Below are 26698 nucleotides of genomic sequence, written 5' to 3'. Positions count from 1 at the left end.
CCAGCAGTTGGAAACCTCTGAGATCAGCTACTCCTTATGAGCTAAATAATTATTTTTTAAATAATGAAAATAATAATTAATAATAAAATAATATATCATAATAAAATAACGCTGCATGGATTCAGTGTTTAGGAAGGGTACAGGGTCTGAGCAACATAAAAACTGAAGTCTACTGACCAAAAAAATACAATGCAAGTAATATCACAGCAAACCATCACACATTTTTTCATTAATGTGTCTAGGCCTGTAGCGACTATCCCTGTGGGATAATAATTCAATCTCCTGCATCTCAGAAGAGGCTGTGATGATATTGCTAATTAACATCCATGGTGATGATTCTCTTATGAAAATATTCATCTCTTGGGAAATGGCATTTCTAAGGCAAAACCTCCAATCTATTAGCATGTCTTGCCATCACCTTTCAAAGGTAACACCAGTTCGCTCCCACTGATTAGCACGTAAAGCACGCTATTTGAGATACGGCTCATTTCATCTAATGGATATCTTATATATATAAGTTCTTATATATAGAATCAGATATATCTGCTGATATATTCAGTATCTCAAACTTACTCCCATTATTTATATACTATCTGCCTTGGAATTAAAGAAAATAAAGATTTCACTTTACATGTAGTAGTGAGATACATACATGTAATGGGAACAGAAAACATAGGTGTCATTTTATAAATTCTTAATCTGTAAATTGGAATGCCTCCCTAAAATGTAAAAGAAATTGGAGACTCTCTTGACTTAAGAGTAGAACTGATAATCTCTTCCATTTACTGATCATTATTATTTGCTATTTCTTTACAGCAATATTAAGTATGTGCTAGTCTGTAAGCTCACTTGAAGAGGAGATTGCTACTGGACAGTTTCCAAAGAAATCTCTAATCCAAGCAATGTAACAACTGGCTGGTAAACAGAAATGAAGCAATAGAGTGGACCATATGATCAGAGACAGTGCCCATTACAAAATCTCTATTATCTATTACTATTAATATGAACACACAAAGACAGTAGGAAAGAAGCGATAACAGATAAAATAAATTGAATAAGAAAGATTTATCTCACTATAGCACAGCTTGGCTGGATGTATATAAAGTTACAGCAGGCAAGAACATCTCCCAGTTACTGAATAAGAGAGAAAGAGAAGGGATGACAGCTTTGTAGACAATGACAGATTCTACCTTATACTTCCCGTCAACTCTTGGAAAATTCTCTGATCTAGCTAAAGTACATATATCCAAATTCTACCTAAAAGTCAGCTGAGAGTTTGAATACACACTGTTTTCAGCCTGCCAGACTGAGGTCCATGGTGTACACTTTAAAGCTTTGTTCTTATCTCCGTTTAAAAAAAAAAGCTTAGTATTTATGCTTACTTTACTTCCTTACATACACAGTTCTTGATAATTGTTCAGAATTAAATCATGTAACTAATTAAACAATACCTGCTAAACTAAAAATAATGTGTAATATATAAAAAAGAACAATATATGAAAGTGAAACAATAAAGGAAAATTATTGTTTCAAATATACTACCAATTTGAAAAAAAACAGGCATTATCTGCCATAAATTTAATCACTTTCTATACATGTGAGATATTTTGGTCTGTCAACAAAGGGCTGTTGAAAAAGTGAACAAATAAATTTCACAGTAACTGGAAATAAGAATTGCTTCTTTTTCATCTATTAAGTCAAGAAGTACACAATTGCAGTTCCTAACTAGGGTGATTGGGAATCAATTGAGATTTCAAATATTTTAAGTATTCTACACACACATATACATGTAAATTAATACACCCAACTTGTCAACAGTAAAGCTTCAAAGGCTGTTCTTCAGAGCTACACTTACAGTCAAAGTTCTTAAAATGCTGGCTGAAACAAATGAAGTTTCATTGATTTTTAAGTATCTTGAGATCTGAAGTTTTCACTTTGTCTTTCCACCAGAGAATATTCTGTAGGCAAAGTACACTGGTGATACTTCATCTTGTCCATACTTCATTGCAGATTCAAACTCTTTGAAGCTGATGCGGCCATCAGAATCCTGATCGACTTCTCTGTAAAAGAAAAGAGAATTGGTATTTAAAACCCAAAAGACATTATGTAAAACAGACATTATACTTAGTTGTAGATATCCAACACCAATATTGTTTTTGAAGAGCTTCTGTCCTAAAATTCAAACTCCATACAAAGAATTAATGAACTAAAAAAGGCTTTTTTGTGTAGTACATCTCATACAAGGATCTCAAAGCTCTTTAAAAAGAAGGACAAGTACCAATATGTGTATTCAACGGGAGCTAAAATTTAATTGCAATATGACTTGTGCAAATACAGCACATTTAGCACAGATTTAGTTCTTACACCTCATCCCTAATTCTCCAAATTCAGTCACCTGTGACAGAGATCTTCAAAGTTCCATGACACAACATGCAACCCGAAACACTGCAAACTTATATTTAAAATTTCCTGAATTGCCCATGCTGCAAGCAGATTATTTTGAAACAAAGATTATGTTAACAGAAGACCTACTCTTTGTGGTTGTAAGAAAAAAGTGCTAATTTGTATGTTAGTATATGCTAAAGCGGATATTCCAATACTCTTAATATTTGTTTCCACGATATAAGCTGATAGATGGCAATTCAATTAATGCCATTAACACACAGGGCTAGGTTTTATCAAATACACTTTGCAAAATTATTTGATGCAATTATAAATTAGGCTGACAAAATAGTATTCTATAAAGTATTTGTCTTAGTTCTGCCTAGCTTTCTAACTAGAAATACAACACATACAAAAGTTAAAATTAAATAATTCAAAAACTGATTCATTGTTGGATCTCAACATTCACTCATCATCTAGGAAAACATTTGATTGGTTTATACCAATGTGCAGTCCATAATTTTATTAATAATCTGGAATAAAATTTATGATTGTTACTGATAAAATTTACAGATGACACAAAGACTGGTATGATTGTAGTGCTTCAAACTTTGCCATCACCATCAGTGTTCAATGGTAGTCTCCCTACCATCTTGCAGCATGCAAAATGGGATGCATCCTCTACATAGATGAAACTGAAAATTTTAAAATAATCCATCCTACCATAATCCACCTCTTATTATCCTTTGAAATGCCTTGGAAATTTCAGAGAATCTATACCCTGAAGAACTAGTAAAGTAATTCAGTTCTAAAGAAGCCTTACACAAAGAGATAGGATGTCCGGTTTGACACTTATTCTAAACGCACTCTTCAGAAAAGCCTGGTAAAGGTAAGAGAAAATAATTTATTTACAACAGCTTCAAATACAGAAACACATTACAAAGGTTACAAAGGCTGATAAAAAAAAAATGCTTACATCTGCCTATTCCTACCTTAGTTGCAAGCAGCTTCTCTAGTTTATCCAGCTTTCAAGACATCAATGACTATGAAATCATGGGACCAAAGAAAGATTTCTTCTGAAAAAAATACTACATCTTTAAGTTTGCCTTCACAGAAGAGGATCTTGATTTGGAATATGCGCTTCCCCTTTCCCTGAAGAAGAACTATTTAGATTAAAATGTGATTATTCTCCCCTTCAATAAAAATTATTAATCTTCATCTTTTTCAAGAATCCCTTAGACTACCAACTTCCCACCTCTTCGGAACTTTTTGTGTCATTTGGTAAGATTCCTCTTATCTCTTGGCAATAAACAATCTGTACTAGTGCTTAACTGTGCTACAAATGAACTACTAACCTCTTGTGAAGTAGACTTGGTCAGACAAAGTTTAGTTCTCATTGTGCAATGATTGAACCTTACATGGCCATAAACATACAAAATGACAGCCTGTCCTTATGGAAATATTTAAATGAAATTAATTCCTTCAGCTCATTGTTGGCTCGAGATTAAGACTAGAACATGATGATATTCTATTGCTTCTCAGGTACGGACAAATTTAAGAGGATGGTCACCCTTAATCAAGTCTTTAGGGACAACATGATAGCTGGAGATGGACCAGTCACTCGGTTTCTTGGTGAGAGGGATCCTTTCAAACAGTGCATGTTATAATACAAAGAAATGCAAACTTATTCACCAGTGAAGGATGAATGCAGGTCACAATTACAAAATGGAGATGCTGTCCTGGAAAGCAGTGACTGAAAAGGACTGAGAAGTCATAGAAAATAATCAAATGAAGATTATCTCTTACTGTGGTACTTTACATAAGAAGGTGAATATGATCCTTGAATGTATAAGCAGGATAATATCTAAAACAAATACAAGACTGATTATATTTCTGAATACAGTGTTAGGAAAATTATGAAAGAAATAGTATGTCTACTTTCTGGTGCCCACACATCAAAAAGGATACTGAGGAACTTAAAAGAATTGAGAAAATAACTAATTATCAGTAATTATAAGAGTTCTGTAAAATATGCCTTGTAACTATACATTAAAATACTATGTTCAAGAAAAGACTGGAGAACTGATCCAAACAAATCAAGACCATAAGTATCTCTCTACAGAAAATATTGTGGATAGTAAATATCTCTGTAAGCTTACAAGGAAAGACATGATGATTGGCACAAGTTGAGGCCAAAGCTAGAAAAACATATAACTTAAATAAGGTGGTTTGTTTGTTTGTTTGTTAAAGTGAGGTTGATGAGCTACTGAGGTAACTTACCCAGGGACATCGGAAGTGATACTTCCTTGGTTTCCCCTCCCTTGGTGTATTCTCTCTATGTTCAGGAGTTTCCTAAACTGCATATGTGTGTCTGCATGTAATTATTCGTGATGTATATTTCTTGCATGGATTTTTTAACAGCTTTTTGAACCAATGTGAAGCCCGTGGCTTGAACACCTGCTCTATGATTAAGTACTGCATCTTATTGGTTTTGAAACTGCAAGTCATTTGGTACTCCCTACAATGTAAGAACCCTTCTCAATTACTGTATGTATCAAAAGGTGCATAAAAGGGATCTTTTTTTAAAGACCAACCATTGAAGTATTTTCTAACAAAAAGCTTATTTTAATGACAGTAATTATTATTATAACCTGTGCTACTTGCAAGTACATTAGTTCATTCAAAGTAAATGTACAGATTTAAATACCTGAGAGAATGTATAATAATCAAATAACAAAATCTATTTTTTTAATATTCTGATGTATTCTCGGAAGTTAATTCTGGAAGATCACTTCATGAATGTTTTAGAAGTTAGTGCTGACAACCTGGCTAAACTGAAGTTAATGGAAGTTTTGCCATTAATTTGCAGGAGGCAAGGATTTCACACAAAGTATCTGAGTTAGGGGCATAAATCACACCTTTAATGTTTATATTCACTACGTGTGCCTGTTTGGAAGCTGCTCTTGAAAAATGGCCCTCAACTTTACATGGTGTTTGTTCAACGCCCTGAAAGCCTCTAAATGACTCTTTGAATTAAGGATCATTTTCTGAACAACCTTTCAGCAGACACTAGCAAGATACATTGGGGGATAAATAAACGACAAATAAACTGGTAAGTAGTTAGCTGCTGTAATCTGAAGAAACACTACATTTATTTAAATGTTACAGATTTTTGGAACCTTGCCAAAAGTAATCTGAAAGCAAGAATGGCCTTGGAGTGTTAAATTTTCATTTTCATCTAGCTGAAGCAAATGATATATTCATCCTTGTGATTATGAAAATACTATGTCACAGAATATTGATCTTTATTTCACAGGTCAGTGTTCATTTAACGCTGTTAGTAAAATATATATAGGTATTTCAAGGTATGTAGTGCCTCGGGTAGATTGTCTGATCTTTCACTGAAAATTGAGTAATAATCAGCATCACAAGTTACTGACTGTGAGATATAAATTATTCTCTTATACAATTAGGTAATTGAAGACTCCCAAAATCACGTAAGTGTATTTTCATAGGAAACTGGATTAGATAAATGGCACTTTCCTTCTGACAGGAATATTTTAACCGTAAGTCTGAGTAGAGTAAATGAATAACCTAAAAGACTAATGTTTAATATAAGTTGCCTCTTGAAGTTTCATGTTTATTAATTCACTGAAATGAGTACCTACCAGAAAACTATCCACATGCAAATACAGCCTAGCCTTTTATTTTATAAATAGCTGTATATATTAATCAGTCACTTAAGCTTTTTCCCAACTAACCCCACAACAATTTACATATGATCAGATCTTGTAATTCCTGAGATAAAAACAAAGATGGAATTTGTCCATAATATTTCTTCTTTTTCTATGGAAAGATTCTCACATAAGCACTACCTCTTGAAGTAGGCACACAATCTGAAATATACTGTATCTATCTGATTTATACTTTTTTTTTATTAATCCATCATATCTGTCCAAAGCATGCAAAAATATAGATCAAAGATTTTAATTTTACCCAGTATGTCTCTACATAATTCGGTATCTGTCCTAAGCAGTAAATCAGAGAATTAAGCAATCATTTCTATTACTTAAAAAAAAAGGAGTAGTGAATGCACCGCAGAGCCAGCAGAGACTGCCATTGAGTTGGCTTTCAACCAGTTAGCTCAGTAGGACAAGCCCCCAAAGCTGAATAAGAGCCAGGATAAATTAAGCTCTGCTCAGATCTCTGATGCCAGGGCCATATATCAGATATATGCAAGTGAAGAAGGTGGCTTAAAACTAGCTTAAATTTCTCTACTATGTAAACATCCTTAGAGATCATTAATCATACTACTAAAGACGGATGGTCCTCACTTTGACTTTGAAAGAACTGAAGTTAATGCTTGGGAAGGAAGTTTTCATTTAATCTATTTTATACAGGCAGAAGTTTTCGTAGAGATCAGTGAGGAGAAAACACCAGATGTAGCACATAAATGAAATGCAGGAAAAGAAATATAACATATGGGATATGCCACTGAGAATGAAAACTTCAAGGTTCCTTCTCACAGCATTCTACATGAACACGGATTCACTTTGGTTACTGCTCAAACCGCCCCCCCCCCCAAACCAGTATTTCTTTATCTATACCTATATCTATATCACTTTTATGATAGAAATGGCTACTTGACTTTCCAAATAATTTATTGTCTAATATATGACTTAAAAACACTAATGACACATTTAAGTTTGGGTAAAACAGCATTAACAGTTACCGTAACTAAATATAAAAAGACTACTTTCTCTTTCTGTTTACAAATAAACATAAGTTAGAAATTTGAGTAATTTTAAGTACTTGTTTCCAAAGACTTGTATTTTCCAGTTAACTGAGTTATTATAAGAAACAACAAGTTACAGGGGTCTAGACTTTCCCTACACAGTTGCAATTTATCAAACGCCTACATGTGGAGGCATAATGCATGGCCTTTTATGCATTGCTTTATAGCAACCACTTTCTCAGAGCAGATGATGATGTAATGAGATATACCACATGTATAAGTAACTTATTTCTGTAATAGTCCATGAACTAGAGTGATTTTCTTAATTGTCCATATTTTTTTGTCCACAACGAAAGACTTAGCAATATTATATATATATAATATACTAGTGCTCCTGAATTAGAGACAAAAGCATGCCAGGCACACCAGGCTGGGTCTTCAATCACGATTTCTCTGCAATTTACATTTCCCAAATAGCAGTGGTTTTCCCCTATTTATTGTAGTGATACAAATGAGATTAAGCATTCATACATACTTCTACCTTAAGTCTCCAAAATCTATATATATCAAGTTCCCTGCTATCTCATTATTTAGGTGCATACTGTGAGTAAATTATTTCAGAGTAGTGCTAAGGAGGGCAGTTTCCTGAATTACCATGCTAGATTGAATCCAAACTGCTGTTAAGTACTGCGAACCATTCAGCAGTACTGCCTTGCAACTCTCACAATACATTTATTGTCACATTAAATATTTTCTTCATTTCAAATGCTGTATCTTAGACACCAGAGGCCAGCAGGATTGCTCGCTATGAATGATTTAGGCCCGGAGTCCTTTTTGCGAGTATTTCTGGGCACAGTTCTTTTATGCTTAAGTTCCTGGCAACATTCAGGTCTAAGAATATCTGCCTTACCTTCACTCTTCTGACAATCCACAGCCCATTTTCTATTAAAATAACTTTTCTCATTGTATTATTTATGGAAATCTAATACAAACATCATCGGGAGCCAGCCTATGCAGGAAACCCATGGTGATTTCTTAAGAAGGCACCTAAGAACCCCATTGCCTTTTTCACTAATATCAAATGATGTTAAATTTTGATCTGACTTGTATTTTCAAAGGAGCAAAAGTACTGAAAAAAAGCAACTTGCCTTGTGATCCAGGGATCTTCCTTTACTGCTCTTCTACTATTTCTGACACTATGTTTCCTCTGCCTCAGTCAGAAAATTTGGATTCAATTTCCAAGGGAACCACATTTCCCATTAGAACTTCATCATCCATTGCATGCACCCCAGTGACAAAATTTTCCAAATTATATTTGTCTACTATATGCAAATTCTATTTAACCCTATTACTGACATACTTTTCTTCCACATCCATTTGCTCTGTAGAGACACTTATTACAATGTTCTCCCAACCCTCCTTGATGCACTGAGCTTCAAAGTCATATGGGTAAACGATACTTGGCGCTCATCCTGTTGGCCCTTATTTTAACTTATTCCTTGCAACTTGAACAATGTCAAAAGATCTGTAGGGTAACATGTTGCCTGCCTGCCATAGTCAGGACTGACTGCTTTACTGTCCTTTTCCTCAGATTAAATGTTAAGAACACAGGGCTCAGAATTTTTTTTTTATGTCTTCACTATCCATCTGAGAACTTCAATCCTGACTTCTTTCTTTGGGAGTTACAATACAAATAATAATTAAAACCCCCTAAAAAGAAGACAGTTTACAAATACAGGTCTATTAAACATGTTTTCCTACTATTTGGTCACAGTTTTATAAATTAATATTGACTCCAGTAGGCAACTAGCATATGCTAGAAAAATAAGTCGTATTAACTGGAAAAAGCCTTTCTTTTTATCCCCCATCCAAACTGCTTACGGAAACAGCAATGAAAAGAACAGAACACTTTCTTAGACTTTCCAAAGTACCAGCCTATGAAACAAACAGATTCATATAAATATTCCGTATGATTACAGTGTAATTCCAGAGAGTAAGCAGAAATATCACTGAATATGCATTAAACTATACAATGACCATACAGACCTGTGCATCTACAACAGGTGAAATATTTCATTTCACAGTTTGAATCGCTCTGAGTAAGAAACTCACTACTTGACAATTATTCAGAAAAAAACTACAACCACCAAATAACCTCAAAACAATTGCTAGAAACTGCAGAAATTGATCACATGTATATAATCTCAATAGTTTAAGTTCTCACATCCAGAGTTTAAAATTGATAATATCTTTTATATCCAAATTTTATTGCTATTACATTTATTTCATATTTTTAAATAAACCATCAGGGAATAATTTAAATCAGAGCCAAGACTTTCACTGCATTTAAACAAAAGCTGTCATCTGATTGAGCAGTGAGAGTAAAAATTACACTTCATGGAAGGAGTACCTGCTGAGGACAAAATGACCCACCAATTGAAGATTGAAGGATGACAGCTTCTTCAACAAGCTGCCTTCTCTTCTGATTAACCAGCTGGTTCTTTCTATTCACCCTGCTTGCTTCCTTGTTGACGGGATTCCTGCAGAGCTCCACAGATGTTTTCTTACTAATGTGCATATTAATTTCACTTCTTTAAAAAAACAAGTGTTGAGAAAAGCCGTTCTGATCTTTAGTAGATGCAGAAGAGTTATGAATATGCCCCTGGTTATTTTTCCTGAAACAGGACATGCTATTGGAGTACCAGCAGTCAGAAGTTTCAGTTAGGTAGGAGAGCTTAAGGAAGCATTTAAATTGTCATAGAATTATATTACTATGAAGGTAGAAGTGCACTTCACTTTACTTCAATGCTGTTCAGGTTTTTTTAAATTCTTTTTAAAAGTGGAGACCAAATGAATTACTGAGAGGAGAACTGCAACAACAATATACTACCTTCAGTTGTTTCTTCTCTCTCTGAGTGTGCTGCCTGGGTACTGCTGTCAATAACTGTAATATGCTTCCTTCTTGATGCCCCGTTTCCTACCTGCAATATAATGTATGCTTTCCCCAATTTTATTCTCTCTGAACAATGGAGATAGTCTTGGACACCCTAGTCCTGCCAAATTTTGTCCCTTCTTTCTTAACTGGTTCTGTTTTCTGAAGTCTTTATTATTCATGTTGATCCCATTGGGCTAGTAGTGGTACGTAGGTAGAGTAACTCTACATTTCATTTCTCTGAATGCCTCTCAGCAAGCAAACTACCTCTGACCTTCTCTTCTCACATCTTCTCACTCTCTTTCACTTAGGAAAAATATTTTACTCTTTGAATATAAACAATCCTTGCTTATGTCAATCTTTTCTACTGCTTGTTCTTAAGCTTCTACCCCATAAAGAAATCTACTGAAATCTACAAGGATCTCCAGGTTTTATGAGTGGATTAAGAAATCTCTTTCGGAGCTCAAGAAAGAACTGCCGTTAGGAATCACTACCAAACGTGTGTGATTCTGGTGGATTTATTTACTGAGCGGTTGTAGGAACAACATCATTAATAAAATTTTCATCCCTGATTTGGAATTAAGTAGAATTTATAATCTATGATATATATTGTAATAATATATAATTATATAATTATATATTATCCTGTTCCTCTACTCCACTTTGGTGAGACCCCACCTGGAGTACTGCATCCAGCTCTGGAGTCCTCAGTATAGGAAAGACATGGACCTGTTGGAGCAAGTCCAGAGGAGGGCCATGAAGATCATCAGAAGGCTAGAGCACCTTTCCTATGAAGACAGGCTAAGAGAGTTGGGGTTGCTCAGCCTGGAGAAGGCTCTGGGAAGACCTTATAGCAGCCTTCCAGTACTTAAAGGGGGCCTACAGGAAAGACGGGGAGGGACTCTTTATCAGGGAGTGTAGCAATAGGATGAGGGGTAACAGTTTTAAACTGAAAGAGCGGAGATTTAGGTTACATATGAGGAAGAAATTCTTTACTGTCAGGGTGGTGAGACACTGGAACAGGTTGCCCATCCCTGAAGCGTTCAAGGCCAGGTTGGATGGGACTTTGAGGAACCTGGTCTAATGGGAGGTGTCCCTGCCCATGGCAGGGGGTTGGAACTAGATGACCTTTAAGGTCCCTTCCAACCCAAACCATTCTATGATTCTATGATTCTATATACCACATAATATGTAATATATGATATAATACATAATAGGTAATATTTAATGTGTAATATAGCACATAATCATTAAATAATGATATAATGTTATGGAATATTATGTTTATAAATAATAATTTATGGGTGATTCAGAGAATGATGCAATAGTATGTAATATGGAAGACATGGTAACTGAATACAACAGTCTGAATTATGCATTAAGCTTGCCTGTTCAAACAAAATCACTTTTTGCAGAGTCAAAACTGGAAGCCTAGGAAAAAGAAATGCAGATTATATCCCCAATGGGGATATAATCTTTATCATAGAAAGATGATCATAAAGAGCTCTGAAATCTTAGTGGAAAAGCAACCCAGCTTGCACTTTTAAGGAGCAGTCAAGACATAAAGAGTGAACCCATTTTTAGTTACACAAATAAGGGAGAAGTGTTATTTATGCTGCAGATGCACAATGCCATGGATAACACCAATATTGGAATACTGCATTCAACCCTGGTGTCTGTTTTTTGAAAAGAAAACTTAAAACATTATACGATGCAGAAACCTAACCTGTCAAAAAATCCTTTGGAAACAGGAATTGCCCAAAGGAATTCAGATCCTCCACTTCCATCAGATGCTGTTGACATGACCATAGTGTACCTCCATAGAGATAATACTTAATATCAATGGGTAGTGAACAAGAACAAGTGACAAAGGCTAAGAAGAGACAAACTGAAGAATAAAACAAAAATGTTTAGGCAAAAATGAGTTGAATTATACAGCCTGTAATGTACAAATATTCAAGCTAGCATCTTTAAAAAATCTTAATCACTATACATATGTCAAACATTCAGATAATCCCTCATCTCCTCCTGTTTTACTAAGTGTAACTGCTTTAAAACCATCATACTTGCTGAGGACTAGACACCTAACTTTAGAGCTACTAATTCTGCCTTTAATTACTCGGTAAAAGCACTGAGGCTGACTCAGAGATTGGCTATTGTCTCCATAGTAGTAACTCATCAAATGAGGAAAAAAGGGACTTTAAAAATCAAGGCTTTAGATATATCTAATATATTCGATATTTTCATCCTTTTATCTCCTCTGAACGGATTTATTTGAAAACATGAAATACCTAACTTTGTGGCTAACATATTTAACTATTCTTTGTCATTAATATTCATTTTTCTGTTACCTAAAAGTCCCAATCAGGCTTGAGGTCTCATTTAACAAGGAAATATAAAATACAGAAGACAAAACCTGGAAAGAATGAGCTTATACCTAAAAAAGAAGACATGAAAAAACTAGTCACAGTAGGTGAGTACTAGCCCATCCAAGTGCTGTCTAAATTGGAACTTAGGTTAAAACTTCCTTAAACTCCAGGTGGCAAATGGTCACCCTGCTTTCCAGAGCTGCTGAATCTTTGAGATGGCTCATGAGACATCACTTTGCTTAGCCAAGGATGCCCTGTGTGACAATTCTTCACCCTTGTTCACCCAGGTTTAGTAGAAGCAGAGGGCAGCATTGTACCCACCTAAAGCTCCAGTTGGAGCAGACGGTCACCTGCAGTCTCCCTGCATTCCCTGGAGCAGTGCAAATAGTTAAACACTATCAAGCAACTCAATTCAATGTAACTAGATGGTGTCTAATTTTTGCCTCCTTCATATCTTAACATTTTTTATTCTAATACTGAAAAAGAATACTACTATTCTCCGGCTAACTTGCAGACTGCAGGGAAAAAAACACACACACACACATATATATATTTCCTGGTTTTCTTACCATTTAAAGCTGCACTCTCAGATCTTGCAAGCTAGGTAGGATCAGACCTGAAAAGTTTCAAATAAAATGCATACGTTGGAAAAGTTGGAAAAAAACATTACAATACTCATTCCTCTAAGTCATTCTTGAAACTATGTTCTAGCATGGATAAAGTAGATACTCCGTGATACAGGATGCTATCTTTCCAAAAAGACTGAAAGTTTAGTATTGAAGGTCATGGGCACATGAATAGGCTGAGAAGTGGTAACTTGAGCTCTCCTATTTGTCCAAAACTGCAAACCCATGATGCAAACTTTGAAAGAAGTAGCAAATGTCTTCCTTGATGAACGATGCAATTTTCTCACACTCTTAAATGTTTATCTTTCATGAACAGCCTGCTTATTTCTCATGCTTTCAAATGCACATCTGCTCATCTGTGTGCAGCTGCCATGCTGCAGCAAAGTTTATGCTTTGAGCTTCACAAGCTAAGACAGCACCCTGACGTGGAAGCACTACACACATGTATCTGAATCCAATGTCACATTCAAAAGATGTTCTTGCTAGATCTTGATTATTATATTCTTGTTGCTTACACTTTCAACTGGATACTACCAATCACCTGTCATGATCTGGACTTACTGCAGGACCTGGGATAGAAAGAGCATTACCATCTCTGTCAGACAATCCACACTATGAGCACCGTAGTCATCCCTGCTCCTTTTTTTCAACCTCTCTACAGCATTTGACATAACTAATGAACTATGAACTTTGTGTAAAAGAGGCTGACTGTTTTGAAACAGTTTATTTCAAGAGAACCATAACCAGAGAGGAGCAGTAGAAAAATGTACCTCACTGTTCCCTTTTTTTTCAACCTTATTTAAAATACAGACACAGAGACTGAAAGAACTGGAAAGGTCTCATGAACTCCAGAGAAAACCCTATGTAGGCATTACAAAATTCCACCCTTTTATCATATTGTATTGCTTACTGTAACACAATGTCACCAAGCTGCCTCAGTACTTGAGCTCAGGAATAAAAAGCAGAAGGTGGAAGCAGAAACTCAGAAAAAGGTAAGTTACACTTGGTGGCAGAAAGAAACACTTTAAGGAGCTTGTGGCACAGTGAAGTACCTCCTGGCTGATGTTACACGACCCCATTTAGGCAAGTCAGTCTATAATTTAGAACTGATCCTGGGCTTCTCGCTCTGACAATAACTCTAAAAGTGGTACAAGAATGCATCCTGTCTTTACTGTTGATGTTTTGGCCTCTGTAATACATTCCTTTGTCACCTTTCAGCTGGACTACGGCAATGCAATATCCTGGGCACGAAGCCATTAGCCCTTAGGAAACTCAAAATAGTACAGAACACAGCAGCACATTTCCGCTGCAACCCAGGGTACTATAAGCACATCAAATCTGCTTTCATCTTACGCTAGCTTCTGTAAAATACTGAGCGAAGTTTTATGTCTTTGTCATTATCTTTAAGGTGTCCAATAGCAGAGGAACAGAATACCTAAAGTATCAACTGAGAACCTGCAGCGCTGTCCCATTAAGGACAAAGCTTATTTTGTGCTGTAGATAGAGCTTTGACAGAGAATAGTCTGAAGCAGTTGAACAAATGCTCATAACATCTAAAGCATCATCACTTGCTATTGAGTACAAGATGTGCTCTTTGGATCTAAATCTCAATAACTAGTTCTTTTGTAATAATAATACAGCAGTTTGAAACAAATTCACAAAAATCTAACAAGTTTTTGTTTGCTCTAATAGGAGACAATGAAGAAAAACAGAATCACGCTTAAGTGTTACCCCTATTTGTTCTGGAAATGACTCAGCTACGAAGATAATAAAGTACGTATAAATATCTGAGTAGAAGAGCATTTGCAGCTTCTTCCAAATGTAGTGGCAGTGCATATCTTACATGAACCAGGATATTCCACGTCAGTGGCGATTAATCTGATTTCTAAAAGAAATACATCTGAGCAACGTGTTTTAGAAACCTTTAGGAAAAAAGCAAAATATTAAGAGGTAATGTAAAACTTTCCAAAACACTTTAAAAGTTTGAGGACCAAAGTGTAATTTATTTTCAGTGAGACAAAATTGTAAATGCCTAACAGACCCAGAAAGTAATGTGTGTGTTAGGCACTTTTAGTAATTCCATTTAAATTTTATTAGAGAGTAATATTTTAAGGCGATATAAAAAATGAATTTCTTATGACATATCTCACGTGAAAAGATTAAATTAAAAAAAGGACTGAAAATTCAGAAACACTCCATTCAGCAAAGGACAAATATAAATGAAAATTTATTCAGGGACATACTAATCTTAGTGTCTCTGTATAAATTATCAAAATGGATGGCATATAGTATTAACTCAAATATAAGTTTTATCAACAAAAACTGTTTTTAATCAATTAACTTTAGGAATACTAACAATTATATAATCATCATGTAATAAAAGCTTTTGAAAACTGATGATTATTCAAGTGAAACATCCTGTATCCCATTAAGCCTTCCCTGGGGCATCAAGTTCCCATTCTCTACACCTAATTCAGGTACAGAAATATTTCTTAAATTCTTAATTGTATTTATTAGTATCAATGTAAATAAGAGTTTGAAATCTTACCTCTAGCATGTCAGTTCCTGTTAGACCGATTTATACTCTAAATGTCTCTCAAGGCTTCAAGTAAGGGAACAGTTACAAGGAACCATAAATATATTAACATTAATGGAAAAAAATCCATCTGTCTTAAACACTGTGATACCAAAAAGGAGATCAAATAATTTCTATTTCAAATATATAATCACTTCAACTGAGCTATCCAGTACCATCTTGAAGTTGATCATAAGATGAAAGAAATGGGACAGAGATGATAATCATTTAATCCCTTAAGAACAGCTATTCTGAAGAGCTTTTCACTTTGTGCTCAACAGTGTTCTAGTACGTTATGATCCAGCTAGAAAAGAAGTATAATGATGAGGAAAATTATGTTTCCAGTAACAGAGAAATTCACAGTAACAGGAAGTCCTACAAAAGACATAATACAGGAAAACTGACCACTTGAACAGATGGTGTCACAGATGAGCGTGCCGATGCAGTCTTCGACAGTGACGAGTTCATATCATCTGATGTGGTGAGGATTTGTAACTTCAGAACTAATGCAGCAGAGATTAATACATATTTGCCAATTCTGGGTGCCGAGGATATATGCACACGGGGCTGGATGGGATGAGAGACAGCATGGTTCTGACTGTACACTCACAGATATATTCCAATGAAATCCTAGTCGTGATTCCCAAACTGAAGGTGCAGACAGATGACACCCAATGACCTGAAAGGTCCCTTCCAACCTAGGCAATTCTATGATTCTATGAATACCCAAGCAGCTTCGAGGTGGACTGTGGGAAAAGGAAGCATGGTTGCTCAAGAGGGAGTTCAAGGACCCCTTGAAGACGTTTGACTAAGTACAACCTACCTGTCAACTCGCTGGAGTTCTTTGCTGTGAACGCACTGAGATGGAGCCCAAGAGAAAGGCATGGAATGTCTGGGGTGTCCTGAGGAACGGGACATTCAGGAACTGTTAGTGTTGTTCCCATGGGAACATGAACACCACCTTCCCCCAGGGTGAGCAGCAGAACACCACTTCAGAAACAACCCGCTAGTTTCCTTTCTATGATATATTTAAAAGAGCATGAAAACGACTGTATAACCTTCCTATCAGGTAATTTTTGCTGAGGCCACTTTTACACTTGACTTGTAACACCTGTTTTGCATGCAGGTTACCAAATATTTATGGCTAATTTAATTTCTTTTTATAATGTTGTATGTGGTCTAGGGAGGACAGTATTCAGTATATGTTATCCTTTTCAAACCACAACACAATTTCCTTAAAGAACAAAATAAACCAAAGCCAATGGAAAATAGGAACGAATATCAGTTATTTTGCTACATAAAGGGAACAGTACACATCATAGAGCTCTGGTTCTTAATATTGCCATGTGTTAACAGCAGCTGGAATTAGTATATACCTCAACTTACTGAAGCACAGAGATAGAGTTATAATAGATTTCTATTAATACTTCACTTGGTAGACCTATCACACTGCACCTTCTGCCTTCAGATTTACATAACTGATTTCTTAAACTATGCATGAACTTTAACATTATTTTAAAGATTCAGTTTTTGAGGTCAACTTCAGGTACACAACTTTTCCATAATATTTTATGAAAAAATGTGACCATTTTGCTACACGCACTACTGGAATAAGTAGAATGTCAACAAGACCCCTTTTAAAAACATTGTCATTCATATGAATTTTTCTAATTTGCATGTATTTGGCTTTTAATAACAGTATTTTCTACAACATTTCTACACTTAGTGAAAAATTAGTATCTCTCCATTTTATTTGCATCAGAAAATCTCCTTGTAATCACCTATTCATGCTACTAATTAACCAGAACAGACTTGGTCTTCTGTGTACTTTAAGAAATAGAGGCACTATGGTTTCTGTGACTAGCGTTACATGAAACATAAATCCCTCATGAGACGAATAAGAATTACTGAAGCAGGCAGTCAACCTTATACCTTTGATTATTACATTCTGCCTACCTAAACAACTCTCTGTAATTGCATACGGTAGGCCTTATGTATTGATTCTAACTTGATTCTTGCATTACCATACATTTCTGCCACATTTCTCCTCAGAAGTGCTTTTATTCCAGTGATGGATTAATGAGTTTGCATATGTGATTGTGAAACGTGAAGTGATGCAAAGATGCAAGTTTCTAAGAGTATTTGTATTCTACTCTGTAAATCATAAATTTTCTTCCAGTACTAACGGGACAGATTATATTATTTGTTTTGAGGCATAAATCTCAAGGAACATCAACTGGGAGGTAAGACTAAATCCTGAAAATGGTATCAGGAATTTATACGTTTCAGTGATGCTATCTGCACACTTACTAGAATGCATCACATGACAGACACCTTAAAATATTTATTTTTTTCATTCAAAGATTTGGTATTTTAGTGTTCTGTTTTTTTCCCATATTTTTCCTATGCACATTCATCTCAATTTGAGAACACAGCAAATACATTTTTCTAAATATTAAGAGAGGACTAGCAAACTATTTTAAAAACAAATCACCCTGAAAAAAGTGTTAGTTACAATGAATCTGAAATCCCTTTTGTGCTTTGTTGTTTCTATTTCCTAAATATTATTGGGGAAAAAAACATTGTATACGAGGTAAAAATAGCATTAACTGTGTCTCAAATGTTTTTCACTTCGAGGTTTTCAGATATTTATGACTTCTGATTAATTCTTCTCATTTTTCTCCCTATTTAGCAACTGGATTCACCATCTGTTTCAGTATAAAGCATCACATAAGGGCAGCACAGAGCTGGATAACATAAACTGCCTCAAAAGCTGCCTTGATAAAAACAGATGGAATCATACAAACATAATCTTCAAATGTGCAGTTGCTGAAGTTATAGTTTTTCTTTATAAAAGGGAAATTTTAGTATTTATTTAAAGAAAACCAGGCCAGCTATCTAGACTATTTCAGTAAAAGATATGTTACTACATGCTTTAAACATTGAACTAAACTATCATTCAAACTGCATGCTTCATTAGGTGTGCTCCTATGTAGCAGTATTGTATTCAACAAGAAGTAAAGATATGCATCAAAGCATAAACATATAAATACATGCTAAAAGCAGGTTTAAGAAGATAACAGTAGAGGTAAATAAATCTCTTTTCAGATTTACAAAAACCATAAATTCAGAAGAAACCCTAGGTACTTACTAAACTTAGTAAGTAAATATGTTTTCTAGAATCTATTATTCTACACTGGCCAAACCATATTTTCTTTAAACTGTCTTTTTTACATTAACAGAAAAAAGACTTTATACAGATATTAAAAAGAATAACCTGGTTTTACCAATATCATATTAAAGTTATTTCAAGATGCACAATACCAGCATATTCTATGCCTCAGAAAGAGAAAAAACACATTTCTATTCAAAATTCTTAAAGGAAATGAAAGCTATTTACCAGTCTATGGAGCTAGGGTATTCTGTTTCTGCAAATTCCCACTACTGGGAAGTACATGCTTTCACTGTTGAAAGCAGAGGAGTGTGAACCAGGTGTATGCTATATCATGAATACAATACTCTATACTGAGTTTCATGAAAAGCTACGTCCCATGCTGTTGTAGGGGATGTCCACAGCTGAATTAACTTAAAAACAGCCCTAAAGAAGTGAGAAACTCAGAGAATTTACACTTAAATTCTTCCGCCGACTGATAAAATTCCTTTTTCTTTCAGGAACCTGTTCTATAGTTTTCTCTCTGCCATTGAGATATGACTGCAATAGGTAACAAAGGTAAGTAGTGGGAAAGAGTAAAAACAAGAAGATGATGTTTTCAAAACAAGAATCTGATTACACTCAGACAGTATAATTTTTCACTGGAACTTCACATTTTTTCAAAATTTATACATTCCTTCAGCAATCTAGAGAAAGCTACTTCACATTTTATGGGTAAATGTTCTGGTACAACTGCACCCTCTAACACCGTAAGAGGATATAATGCAAAACCTAGTCCATTTGAATAGCATATGAAATGAACTAGCTTTTCTTTAACCTGATGTTTTCACATTAGAAATAAAGAATATAAACACAAAAATTGCCACACTAGATCAAATCATCAGTTTTATCTTGTAGCCAACCTTTGTCAGCTATCAATAGGAGATACTTCAGGAAAAAATACAAGTGCTTGCCAGTAATCCTAAATTTTAAAACAGGCTTTCACAGAGGAATGTTCTTCCCAGTGCTCATTGATATGTGGCTGCCTTATACTCTAAGTGATCCTATTTTCTCAACCAAATAAAAATCTACTTCATATAGCTTTCTGTATTTTTACTCCTCATAGGAGTAAAAGGCATAAGCTTTTTCTGAATACTATTGAATATTGGGATTTATATAGCGTATTCTGTGTTCATGTAAGCCTCATTGCATTTTTTTCACAGGGTATTTGTACTTTTATTACAATAGAAGATAAGTACTAGTTTGGCGTTCCGTGTCTTTTTTAGCATCCTCTTTTTTGTTTCTTTCAATCATGCACGTTCTTATTCATCTGTTATTCAAGCTAGCTGACCCCAGTCTTTCCAATTTCCTCTCACGCGCAAGTTTGCCCTTATCTATAATACTTTTTGCCCATTTCTGGAGTTTTTCCATCAAAAACAAAGCCCTTCTGAGTCAGAAGGTAGAATTTATGTGTCCTAACTTGCAAACTGTTCTTTCGGCTATATATAATATTAATTCTTTAGGTAATGGTGTTCATCTGCTATTGGGCTACCAATTAACTTTGAATGAAGGTTCCATTAGATATCTTGATAAACTCACACAGTCTCAACCAATAATCTCACATTCTTTATTAACCAGTAACTTCGTTATTCACCCCCTTCTAGTTAAAAAATGTGAAATAAAAATGTAGGATTTAATCAGATGCCATCCCACTATTCAAGTCTCGTTTTTGCAGTTTGCTCTTTACTTAATGCATGTACTTTTCTGTTTTTCAGACACAGACATAGTCCTAATCCTGAAAGAGGCCAAAGCTCTGATCAGCATGGAAGCTTGCATGGAACAAAAGTAAAATGTCCACAGGGGACCTGTAACGTCTTTGTGGAAACATATTCTTCCCCACCCTAAACTCTCTTTCTGAAAGTATGCATGCTTTTTCTTCTACTTCCACACCACCAGCCTAGGTAAGAAACAATTTAAATTAAATACATAAAAGCATTTAGGTACACTGGATCCGCTATACCCATAAGTCACAAGGAAAGCAATGACATCACATTATTTCGCAGTATAGACCATGTAAAAAGATCATGTGGAAAAGGAGACAGCCAACCTGCAATGGTCAATGTTTTAGAAAATTTAGTAAATCTTCTACCACATGATACTATTAATTTTCACATAAATTTACTTATAATTATCTTTACTTATTAGAATTAGGTTTTCTCAATGACAAAAAAATCTCTGTGATCAAATGCAACTGTATTTTATGCTCAGATACTGCAAACAAACTGTAATGAGCTCTGTAAGCAAAACAAAACCAAATGAAAGCAGAGTAGTAAGTAATGCCTACTTTACTATTTAGATTTAAATACTATATTCTTTCTCATGAAGGCTTGTAGTTGCTCTGTAAATAAGTTACGTTTCTGTTTCTCAAAGGATATCATGTATAATTGGAAAGGCACTGCATAAACAGTGGAATATGTCATTCCACTTAAAAAACTGATATATGAATTTAATAACCAATCATAGACAGAATCATAAAGAAGAAATATGGCTGGGAGACAGAGAGTCTAGTCTAGAACTGGAAGCCTGTGTTCAGTTAATGGTGCTTCTATTTGTTCCATGCGTGACACCAGCCAAGCCATTTCATCTACTCTATACTTCAACTTACCTGTTTACAACACAAGAGAGATGCAACCCTTTGCTCCCCACAAACCTCTCATTATACACTTTAAACATGGCTGTAAGATACTCAGATCCTAGTCTGAGGACATAAAAGTTCCTAAGAAACTTACTGCACTCATCACTAAGGTAATTAGTAATTTTAGTATGATATCCAACACAAGACGACCTTTTTTCCCCATTTTGTCCAACACATAGATAAAATCACAGCTGCTTAGTAGTTTAACCATGAGCCAACTACAGCTCGTTTCATTCCTACCTGTGCTTCTTTTTCTCTGTTTTCATTCTTTTTTGCTGTTTTTTCATTGCAGATATTGAAAAAGAGTTGAAGTAAGGAATTTGGATTTTGGTCCTGAAGACAAGATCAACTTTCTCTCTTTTGATAAGAGTTTTAAAGCTTCTTCCCTTGCATTGAGGAAACTCAGCTTTGTAGTTTATGATGGATTTAAGAGTTGAAAAGTCATTACTGGAATTTGGGATGCACTATCTATCTCCAGTACCTTTTACCAATACTGTTAAAAGTCTTTAATATGAACACTAAACCACCAAATTCAGCTAAGAATAACAAAAAAAAAACATTATTGCTGGGTAGGAAACATCAGACCAATGGTCTTAAACATCTTATCTGAGCACATGGATTGCTACAGCAAAGACTAACAGATTGGAATTGCAGTGAATATCTTCATTAGCTCATGAAGGCAAGCATCACTAGCACAGCTCACGTGTTGTAAGACAGAATGCAATCTTCTGTTTATTTGAATATGCAAAAAGAGAGTATGTTTTTGTAGATTTCTGTCTCACCCAGTAATTCTGTGGATTCTAAAAAGATGTCATTTGCAGTCTGAATGGTGACTTGTCAGCTTGAAGAAAAAGTTCCTCTGATCCACCCTTGAAATGGAACAAATATAACTGTTAAAGAACTTCTTCCTACTAATACTATTTGCGCACTCCCTTTCTTTTCAGAGGTGTTTTAACCAGGTTAAGTCTCATCCAGGCTATTGTCATTTGGTCTGGGCTGGCCACTGTACAAACGACAGACGCTCTCCTTAACCTTTCTCCCTTCAGAGAAGGGAGAGCAGCTCCCTTCAGAGGACGGGAGAGAAATGAGAGAGAGAGAACTTATGGGTTGAAAAAGAAACTAAAATAATTTAATGAAATACTAATGAAAAAATAATAAAAGATAATTATATTAATAAGCAAATAAATAATGAAATATATACAATATACATAAAACTAGAATTGAGATCCCAGGATGACAATCACGCATTGGGAAAGTCCCAGACTGGACTCAATGATGAATGGGAAATGGATTCCAGATCTGGATTCAGGAACACACAGATCGGGATCAAAGGTGGATGAACAGAGTCCTCCTTGGAGGCCGGCCATTGACTGACTGCCTAGGGAAACTAGTCGTAAAGGTATGTCATGTAGATGCCCATGTACCCATGAGTCGGGCCACTGAAGAGCATCAAAACAATCAGCAGGAGGGATCAGGCTGCTAAAATTTTCCAGACATATTTGGACTGGGAACATAATGGCGAGCTGTTCTTAGCTCGGTGGGCCTATGACACTTCAGGTCATGAAGGAAGGGATGCAACATATAAACGGGCTCATGACCAAGGGGTAGATTTAACTATAGACGCTATTGTGCAGGTTATCCACAACTGTGAAACATGCGCCAAAATGAAGCAAGCTAAACGGTTAAAACCTTTGTGGTATGGGGGATGATGGCTGAAAGGTCAGTATGGGGAGGCCTGGCAAAATGTCTGCATCACAGTCCTTCAAACCCGCCAGGATAAGTGCTATGTGCGTACAATGGTAGAAGGAAGCACTGGATGGTAGGAAACCTGTGCCGTGCCCCACGCCACCACCTGGAATACCATCGTGGGCCTTGAAAAGCAACTCTTGTGGCAACATGGCACTCCAGAAAGAATTGAGCTGGACAATGGGACTCATTTTAAAAACAATCTTCTAAGTAACTGGGACAAAGAACAGGCCTCAGTGATCCTTACGGGCTCCTTCAACTTGAGATATGCTACGATTCTATGATATTCATAATATCCTGAGGCTAGGAAGTTTTGTGGTAACCCAAGCCCCAAGGAGGCAGAAAGCTTCCCAAAAAGGCACGTCTGGTTGGCAGAGTAGGGGGGTAGTGAATCAATTCCCCGAGACAAACAGCTCCGGTGTTGGCACGTCGGAAGCAGAGCCAGGCGACCGCGGCAAAAAAGGGCTTTTCCCGGGTTTTCCTGAGGCCGGCACAAGCCCGGGCAGCGGCAGCGACCCGCAGCGAGCCCGCAGCTCGCGCGAGGACGACTGACGGGGGGGGGGGGGGGGGGGGGGGGGAGCGGGCAGCGGCAGTTTTAAAAGAGGCGTAACTGCCACCAACGGTCACTCGCCGAGACAAACAGCTCCGGTGCTGGCACATCGGCAGCGGAGCCAGGCGACCGCGGCAAAAAGGGCTTTCTCCCAGGTTTTCCTGAGGCCGGCACAAGCCCGGGCAGCGGCAGCGACCTGCAGCGAGCCCGCACCTCGCGCGAGAGCGGCTGACGAGGGGGGCGCGGAGCGGGCAGCGGCAGATTTAAACGAGGCGTAACCGCCACCAGCGGTCACTCGCCGGGACAAACAGCTCCGGTGCTGGCACGTCGGAAGCGGAGCCAGGCGACCGCGGCAAAAAGGGGCTTTCCCGGGTTTTCCTGAGGCCGGGACAAGCCCAGGCAGCCGCAGGGACCACAGGGAGCTGGCAGCTCGCGCGAGGACGACTGACGAGCGGGGGTCGGAGCGGGCAGCGGCAGATTTAAACGAGGTGTAACTACTACCAACGGTCGCTCGCCGAAACAAACTGCTCCGGTGCTGGCACATCGGCAGCGGAGCCGAGCGACCGCGGCGAAAAGAGGCTTTTCCCGAGTTTTCCTGAGGCAGGGACGCTCAGCTCGCGCGAGAGCGGCTGACGAGACGAGGTCGGAGCCTGCAGCAGCCGCGGCAGATTTAAACGAGGCGTAACCGCCACCAACGGTCACTTAAAAGGCGGCCCTCGGGAGCGCGACCCACCAGGGCGTGGTGTGGCAGTTCGGGTGGGAAGGGCGCGAAAAGCTGAGGAGGGGAGCTCAGCCGTGGTCTCTACCCGAAAGACGCTGCTTCCAGCATCTTCTCCACTTGTCAGAGCAGATGTAGCCATGCAAACAGAGCTCCCGTGGAAGCACCCAGCCACCCAGGTCTCTGGCTGCAGGGAGCGCCTTCACCCCTCGCGGCTAGTGGGTGGTAGAAGGGGTGACAGCTGTGTGAGGTGCGACCACGTGGGTGATCTACTCAGCCTGGTGGCAGAGCTAAAAGAGGAAGTAGAAAGGCCGCGGAGCATCAGGAAGAGTGAGAAAGAAATTGATTGCTGCAATCAGGCTCTGACCTCCCTAGTGTTATTTTTGTAATGTATTCCTTCTCAGCTTGTTTACTGTGTTTTATGTGAGTGTCCTTGTCCCCTTATTATGAACTTCTAGTTCTGGTAATCTCTTTTGGAATCAAATATTTTTAGGGAATGAATGAATTAATAACCCTGGATTTCTTGACAGGTGAAATTTTGATTCATCTTGTCTACTATAACTGACAGTGTCTTTTCCTTTGTCTAATAAATACTAAGCTGTTTGTCTTACACATCTAAATCACAAACTTGGCAGCAAATTATCTTCTTCCTTCTATTGGTCTTTATCTGCTGGGCTTTTCTCCCATGAGTAACATTAATATGGTATATGTACTACAATGCCGAATGCAATGTTAGTTCTTTACCTAATTTAGTGAATATAAATACATCATGGCATTGTCTTCTGCTTATGCATAAATATACATAATATGCTGTGACTAGAATTATTGAGTATGAGTGTTTATTCCAATTTAAAGATCTAATAATTTTATCCTTATATTAATTCTATAGTGAAAAATAATAATTCTGAAAAAAAGTTAAACATTTTAGTGTAACTTTAAAGGGCATGTCAAGATTTATTTGAAAGAATTATATCAACTATTTACTCTTTTCCTCCTGGCTTGTGTTGGAAGGTTAATAAATTCTTCAGCCTAACTTTCATGCTGACAAACTGTGCTTCATAAACAGTTCAAATGGAGTCTTGTCTGGAGTCATCTAGTTAAAACAAGGTCAGGAAGGAGTCACTGATGCATTTAATTAACAAGATTGTAATTAACTAATTTGTTCTCTGGTCCTCACCTTAGTGTTTTTCTTTTTTCTGAAGATTGATTTTAGTAAATGCGCCTTATGCTTATTTTCATATTTTCAAACAGCCATTCTGTTTTACGGACTCATTCTCTGTTTTTCATACTTTTAAAATCCTGACTGCGACTGGAAGCTTTTCATAGTCAGCCCCTTCTGGTAGTGAATTTCCTTTAGCATTTGTTAATGTCCTTCATTTATAAGGAAGTAAACAATGGTCATATCTCACATATATGCCTAGAAATAACTGAGGAGGGTATGAATTTTAGTGACTGTAGCTTCTGAAGTCAAGTGACTAATACTGGTGTTCAGAAATCATTGATTTCCCTCAAGCAATGTCAGTAGTTAGAATCTAATGGGTTTGGAAAATACTGTTCTTACACGTTAACTGTTGTCCATAGTAATGGCTTGTAATAGTTTAGACATTTTTGTCTTTTATGTTGTTTTATACTTTCACTTTTAGGGGTGGAAAACCTAAGTACCTACACAGAAATCGGAAATAACTTCTTTCTGTTCTTCAGTTAATACAGTTTTAGGTAGCAATAAGTGCTAATTTAAGTCCAGAGCTCAATTAATACTGTCAAGAAATCTGGTGACAGTCCCATAAAAATTTATAAAAAGTTTTTAATCTGTTTATTTAACGTGATTACAATTTTTTTTCACTGGCGTGAATTGAAATGTTATCTTGCCGAACTGAATGTATAATGTAGCCTACAGAGGCTCATATATACATTTGCTGCTTATTTAGTGCGTATAATGTTATTCCACTTCAAAATCTGTATGACCTTGCAATGGAATAAGATACCATATACAGCCTCCTAGATTCATGTGAACTCTTTCATAGTCTTGTGTCTTGATTGTAGGAGGCCTTTTAGATGTTAAAGTAGCTATTATCTACTACTGCAGCTTTAATGGGGAATGATGAAGCATTCTTTAGGGTCATTCAGGTTACATTGGTTTAACTTTCTAAAACTTCAGGAAAACCCAGCATGGTGGCAGATGTCCAGCCACAATCAGGAACAACTGTGATTTACCTAGA

At 36.7% G+C, this 26698-nt stretch overlaps 1 protein-coding gene across 1 annotated transcript in view; it reads right to left on the bottom strand.

Moving 5' to 3' along the window:
* Positions 1–1930: 1930 nt before the first annotated feature.
* The window catches only part of EFCAB11 (EF-hand calcium binding domain 11), a 62765-nt gene continuing 37997 nt past the window's right edge, over positions 1931–26698 (bottom strand). The window contains 1 exon segment of the mRNA XM_063331760.1: positions 1931–2060. Within this exon segment, the coding sequence (XP_063187830.1) occupies positions 1931–2060 (130 nt within the window).

Source organism: Chroicocephalus ridibundus, chromosome 4 (genome assembly GCF_963924245.1).
Source record: "Chroicocephalus ridibundus chromosome 4, bChrRid1.1, whole genome shotgun sequence".
NCBI classification, from domain to species: Eukaryota; Metazoa; Chordata; class Aves; order Charadriiformes; family Laridae; genus Chroicocephalus; species Chroicocephalus ridibundus.
This window is presented reverse-complemented; position numbering and strand designations above follow the sequence as displayed.